The following is a 6944-nucleotide window of genomic DNA, read 5'->3' on the forward strand; positions in this document are numbered from 1 at the left end:
ACTGCAATCAGAACTAATACAACTTCCAAGGTATGTAAAACGCTCCACAACTTCCAGTACCTCTCCCTGGATTGTAAGGGGCGTGTTCAGTGACTGCACGTCCACAAGCATGACCTTACACTTTGTGGGTGCAAAATGCATACCAAAGGACGGGATTGGTGCTTAGAACCTTAGCGATGGTCAGCTGGGTGGATATCCCTCCTTCAAAAAAATGTTACCTGATGGGAACGAAACTTTTTGACTATCGACTTACCGAGATGCACAAGCTAGAAGTACCCCATTCTCTCTCTTGATAGACTGCAATATAGATTCGCTGTCAGCGCACACCTCAACCACATCATTATTGGAGTCAACAACGGTCGAACCACTGAAAGGTAAGGATGAGAATAAGTGCACAATGATGAACAGCGCGCTCAGAGACTTTAGTCGAAACCGGTGTCCCAAATAGTAGTCACAGTCGAACGGCCATAAGGTACAATCTGGATGAGGCTCTAACGTGATGTATAAAATGAAGACGAACCCAGGTCGAAGATGATCATTTTTGGTTTCCTAGTCAAGTTAGAAAACAAGGAGTCATGTGACATGGTCTTTTAAGCTTCGTCTACTGGGCTCGGAAACCTTGCCCTCAAGAGAATGACTCAAGGAGTTTGTGTCGGTGAGGCTGCAAAAATGAACAACAATAGTAGTGATGTAAACATGACAAATAGTAATGGCTATTACCCCCTTACAGAGCATGTCACCCAAGAAATACCGTTTCTTTTTGCTGACCACTGGAATAATACTTTGAATTCTGGGACCTTCGAAAAGGCATAACTTAGCCCCTCCAAATCAGTAGGGGCTACCCGTGGACCTATTCATTGTAGTTCCTTCCGGTGGGGTGTCCGGATTCGAAAAATGGATGGAAAAAACCTAGGCATGTGACAACTCAGCTGTAAGAACAGCGTATTGCCGTACAGTGGTTGTAGCTGCCCCCGGGGGTGTGGGGGGGGGGGGTAGATAGGTACGCGCTGGAGGCGGCAGCTGATATAATTGATGCTTCAACATAGGGGTTTCAGTAGAATCTCACTGTTCCTAGGCATTGAAAGCAACTTTGGATGGATGAACGCCATTAAAAGGGGCGACTGGGCCATGTCTGTGTCTAACCACTGTGTCCCGTCTCGTGGTCCCCAACCAGGAAGACGGCAATGACCAGAGCTGGAAATGGCTTCTGTGCTTTCCTGCAAAGTTGGTTTGCTACATTTCCTGGGCAGCAGATACATCAGCAATTAAGGCGACAGCTTATGAACCGGAAAGTCCGTGGTTTGAACCCAAACTAAGCACCTCGGCTGCTCCTGTCTAAGCTTGGATATCCCGGCAGCAGCCCAGCCAGTGTGTTACAGCTGAGCGATTATTATAGTATACTATAATGAAACTAGGGGCTAAGATGTTCAGATTGCAGCGAAAGCCCATTATTCAAAGCGAGTTATGGTGATTCTTCCTCTTGACCTTGGAACCAGTTTGCTGTTTAATCTGTCATTCAGCGCATCATGTCCCTTTGAAATGTCCTATCAGTCGTCCTACGGTTTCAAAACCGCACAAAGAACATCATCTACGGTAGATCTATCAGCAAGACTCCTCAAGACAACAGAGCTTTATTAGGACTATTGCCACAAACGATGCAGTAAGTCGTCATCCAAATGTAGGGTGATAAATTTCACCTGAGAGGGGCGTACAGGGATGCTAAAGTGGTTAAACTGATTCAAACTATCTGTAGCAAGCTATTCTTTCACGTTCGAATATAGGTATATGTCGGGAAGCCAGCTGTCCCTAATAACCGAATATCACATTTGGATGGATATGTCACGCGCAGGCTACGGACCAAAAGAAGGCATGCCCTGGTTGGTCAGAATGCCGGCCAATCTGGATCGAGCATTTTAAGCTCGACGCTTCCTCGGTCTTCACGGAGATTCTAGCATGACGTTGTGGGACATTCTGTGATCATCCTATAAGCACAGTTGTAATAATTTCCCTTTGTCTCCTTAAAAGGCTGCCCGACGCTACCGTGTCCTTTGGTATACCATTGTGTTTGGAGCAGAAATCTAAGGACGAATATATAGGTCCACGACCGTTCAGCAAGTCACAACAATATAATTGAATCATATTTACCCCGAAATCCAGCAGTCTGACTGCCAAGTTCTCTCGATAGCATCCTTTTTAAAATTTTATGAGATTATTTTTACATTTAATAATGATGATGTTGCACAACTGCAATCATACATCTGCGTATCTGTATCATTTAAAACGTATTATATGCCCCAGTATGTTTCCTGTTATCTGTGACATGCAGAAGGCCAACCAAATTCATACAACCCTGTCAGAATAGCGCCAAACACAACACTGCCCGATGGTGACGGATGCATGCTCTGTGTCTGGAAGGCAGAAGCAACAAAATCAGACTTCCTCAGAAAGTGACAGCAGTTACCAGAATTTAGTCCACATTCTTCCCCAGGAGGCAAAATGCATCCAAGACTGTGGTACAAAGGGATCCTGAGGGGTTCAAAAATCTGTGTTTGTTCCCAGGTTCTTCCGTTTTGGAGGACCTTCTCAGTGCACGCAAGTTTAGGGTCTATGTCCGTTCACCCGTTTGCAATACCGAATTTTTTTGCCGGATATTGCTAGCACTTGTGCTTGAATTTTCTTACCCATTCCTAATCCAGCGTGTCGGTAGATAGAAATTTCCGAAGGTAATGTAACATCAAAGCAGCTTTTATATTCCAGTTATCCGATACTCTCTTTGTTCACATAATATGAAGCCCTCCATTCTCGAATGAAGGTTTCTCAAAATTCTCGGCCTATCCCGCCGCTGACAATAGTGCTCCCACCTCTGGTTCTTGTATCAGACTGCAGTAACAGACTGATAGTGTACAGATACATCAGAAGACGTATGCCACATTTCTTCTACCAGTCCGGTTGCAACAGATTAATGTCCTGCTTGTCTCGACTCCATTCAAGGGGGGACACATTGAAGCTGGTCGATATTTCAGAAGTGCCCAATAGGTGTAGCATATAGAGACCGGGGTGCTGTTGGTGAAATTTTGTGGAACGATATCCCGATGGCTTCCGGCATTCTTCGAGCAGTGACAGTGGTCTATTTCTTGAAGACATACAGACGCCATCGCCCCCAGGTCGTTCGTCGATTGAACTACCTGAGTCATTGTTACCAGTGATGTATGTATGGAACAGTCCTCCTTGCCCAGTAGATGATCCCACACATTGGGAAGTGTTACCAGGCATTTGCATCTGGCTTCATTACTGCAGCTAGTCCAGGTTGCTTTGCCTGTCGAGGTCGTCTGAAGTTAATTTCATTGCGCTCTGTTTTTGAGTCCATCAGAGTGGAGTACACATGGGGGTGAATCAACTGAGGTGGACCTCTGATGAAAAACGGGAAGAGAACCTAATACCGACTTTGGAGAGCATCGATACTTGTAACAAACCAGAGTAGGAGACCCAATTGGTCTTTCGCCATAAATGTCCTGCCACAGAGGAACTTCCTTGCTTGGACTTGTGACACCCATAGTTCGAGGTTCTCTTAACAGCTTCACGATCGAATGTAATGCAGTCTCCGACTGCAGCGAATCCGGCACCGAATCAGACGAACAGACTGAAAAGTACCGCGTAGCGAGAGGAGATGATTTGCTCCTAGCCTTACAAGCCTCGCTATCCGTGATCAGAACTTCTTATCCTTATGCAAGAATGCAGAGTTTAGGGCACAGTACTGGAGCCGGTAGTTAACCTTTCTCTAAACGTTCTGCGTTTTGTTACCTCTGATACTGTTATGTGACTGCGCACGCGTGCACAATAATCGATCCCTTCTTTGTTCTTTATCTGTCTATCAAGATTTGGGCCGCGTGCTCCCCACTGCGCCTGGTTGGGGACGCTGCAAGATGTTCCTTCCTATAAAAGTCAGTGGCGCACTTGCTGTCGGTCCCTATCCAGATTATCTGATTGAATGTCTGGAGGTGTAAGCATCTCGGTGTCCCTTTTTCGTCCACTTTTATCCTTTCCTTTACAATAAGGCTCTAAATAAATCATGGTTGTGCGGCTGCGATGGCCAACCAATGACTCACCGGAGGCACCTACCACCTAACAGTGACTGTCCGTGGCAAATTCTTCTAACTCAACTCGAAATGTTACTCAGTCCTTCGGCGACAGACCACGAGATACAATCGAATTTTTTCCTCGTAGCTCTAGATGGTCCAATGGTTAAAGTCACAAGCCTATTGACCGGCATCTCAACTGCATCTTTTCAGGGTCATGCAACTTGTAGCTCCTTACCCCTCATAGGATGCAGCGGCGGTTAGGCATCGAAACTGCGTTACAGCTGAATAATTATTCGTACTATATGATCTTCTTCGCAGCCGAAGGGTCCGCCATAAAACAAACATTGTCTTTTAACTTGTTCCCATCACCACCTTCGGTAGTTTTGAGGATGAATGTTGCACGTCGCATCTGTCGTCGTGTGTGCGGCCAACGCAAAGATGCTTCAGTTTCACATCCCATTGGTGGTGCAGGTGTCGCAGAGACCATGCTCACTGAATAGGACATATCAGTGCCAATCCCTGCCTTCAAAAAGGGTGCCCAAAAACTGAGCTAGGGCGTTCATGGTGCCGACGTGGGGGCTATGGCATCACAGTTGCTGGTTCCTTGAACCGTGATCAGAACTTCTTATCCTTATGCAAGAATGCAGAGTTTAGGGCACAGTACTGGAGCCGGTAGTTAACCTTTCTCTAAACGTTCTGCGTTTTGTTACCTCTGATACTGTTATGTGACTGCGCACGCGTGCACAATAATCGATCCCTTCTTTGTTCTTTATCTGTCTATCAAGATTTGGGCCGCGTGCTCCCCACTGCGCCTGGTTGGGGACGCTGCAAGATGTTCCTGGTAATAAAAGTCAGTGGCGCACTTGCTGTCGGTCCCTATCCAGATTATCTGATTGAATGTCTGGAGGTGTAAGCATCTCGGTGTCCCTTTTTCGTCCACTTTTATCCTTTCCTTTACAATAAGGCTCTAAATAAATCATGGTTGTGCGGCTGCGATGGCCAACCAATGACTCACCGGAGGCACCTACCACCTGACAGTGACTGTCCGTGGCAAATTCTTCTAACTCAACTCGAAATTTTACTCAGTCCTTCGGCGACAGACCACGAGATACAATCGAATTTTTTCCTCGTAGCTCTAGATGGTCTAATTGTTAAAGTCACAAGCCTACTGACCGGCATCTCAACTGCATCTTTGCAGGGTCATGCAACTTGTAGCTCCTTACCCCTCATAGGATGCAGCGGCGGTTAGGCATCGAAACTGCGTTACAGCTGAATAATTATTCGTACTATATGATCTTCTTCGCAGCCGAAGGGTCCGCCATAAAACAAACATTGTCTTTTAACTTGTTCCCATCACCACCTTCGGTAGTTTTGAGGATGAATGTTGCACGTCGCATCTGTCGTCGTGTGTGCGGCCAACGCAAAGATGCTTCAGTTTCACATCCCATTGGTGGTGCAGGTGTCGCAGAGACCATGCTCACTGAATAGGACATATCAGTGCCAATCCCTGCCTTCAAAAAGGGTGCCCAAAAACTGAGCTAGGGCGTTCGTGGTGCCGACGTGGCGGCTATGGCATCACAGTTGCTGGTTCCTTGAAAGCTGGTTGAACATTAATGGGGCCAGATCCATGAAAACGGAGCTGGGCTTCCTTTTGCAATCGGGTAAATCGGCCGAGTTCATTCCCCAAGATATTAAAAACAACACATCCGGCCACAGAAAAGGTCATCTTTTTCTGTTTGCAAGCTGTCAATGACTTTTTTGATCATAAAAAACAATAGTAGTTTTGGCAGAGCAAAGATACCCCCATGAAGTTGTGGCTCTCCCTAGAGCGCTGTACGTCAAATCTCATGGAATCACGGAGGTCCGCGGAAAGCTCCCACTGTTAACTGCGGCCAGTTGTGTCAGGTAGTTTTTCAGTGTCCCTTTTTCAATACAATCAGCTTTATAATTATGGATGACAAATCACTCCTCTCAATGTCTGTCGAGTCATTTGCTCTTAGAAACCAAGTAAGCAGGCAGAACAGCTCTTCTTAGATCTAATGCAAGATTTCAGGCGCTGAGACAGCAAGGAAGTTTAAGTGAATCGGCCCATGTGCTCGGGTGATGCCATACTTCCTGGCCTCAATAGAACACCGCCCATGGCTTTGTGCGAAAGGTTCGCCTTGTAGGCCAAGGGTATAGCCAAAACGCAACTCAGTCGGCCTGTGTTAGCACAGCCTAGACTAACCGTGCTGCGATAGTTGAGAAATGATTTTATTCCTAGCCAAGTTCTCATGAGCGCTTAGGGCACCTTGGTGCAACCCTTTAGCTGCCGGAAAAACCTCCCCATCAATCCGCTGAGAACCGGGCGGCACTTGATAATGCGAACGCGTTTGGTACCCAGTGCTCATAAGCCAGAAATGCTTTGAGGAAATTCATCTAACTCCATTTTATCAGCCATACATCGTGTACCATGGATACACCGGTTTCGGATGCCGCAGTCGTTATCGCCAGAATGTGAGTGTGAGACTTACAGGCTAGTCTTGGAGGCGATGGACGTTCATTTGGTTCGGCAAATGGTAGACACGCATTGACGGCAATAGCTTTGATGCATGAGCGATACTGGGTGCACGGTTTGGCCATTTACGCCAGCGTCATTAATCATCCGTGAGTTGAGCCCGGAGATTCCCATCCAGAGAGGGAGCAGTTGTCGTTCGGGCTCAGTTTACCGGCATGCGGTCTTATATTTTGTTACTAGGTTATGCACTGCCCACCCCTTTGTCGCTTCCACTAAGCACATGGCCGGGCGAGAACGGATCCTCGCAGCAGACGGTCTTGTAAAGTGCAAAGTACTTGTTTTAGCCGGCAAATCTATAGAGCACGAGT

General features: G+C 46.7%; 2 protein-coding genes across 2 annotated transcripts in view; both read right to left on the bottom strand.

The window, feature by feature from the left end:
* The window catches only part of T265_01672 (hypothetical protein), a gene marked incomplete at both ends in the record, with an annotated part of 13453 nt that extends 9382 nt beyond the window's left edge, over positions 1 to 4071 (bottom strand). Inside the window, 3 exons of the mRNA XM_009165738.1 lie at positions 254 to 367; positions 422 to 549; positions 3955 to 4071. Coding sequence (XP_009164002.1) covers positions 254 to 367; positions 422 to 549; positions 3955 to 4071 — 359 coding nt within the window. The remainder of the gene's footprint in view (positions 1 to 253; positions 368 to 421; positions 550 to 3954) is intronic.
* Positions 4072 to 5365: 1294 nt separating this feature from the next.
* Positions 5366 to 5572, bottom strand: T265_01673 (hypothetical protein; the record flags this gene model as incomplete). Its single annotated transcript, XM_009165739.1, has 1 exon — positions 5366 to 5572. The coding sequence occupies one exon, from the start codon at positions 5570 to 5572 to the stop codon at positions 5366 to 5368; it is 207 nt and encodes a 68-aa protein (XP_009164003.1).
* Positions 5573 to 6944: the final 1372 nt, after the last annotated feature.

This window comes from Opisthorchis viverrini, assembly GCF_000715545.1.
Source record: "Opisthorchis viverrini unplaced genomic scaffold opera_v5_18, whole genome shotgun sequence".
In the NCBI taxonomy this organism is placed as follows: domain Eukaryota; kingdom Metazoa; phylum Platyhelminthes; class Trematoda; order Opisthorchiida; family Opisthorchiidae; genus Opisthorchis; species Opisthorchis viverrini.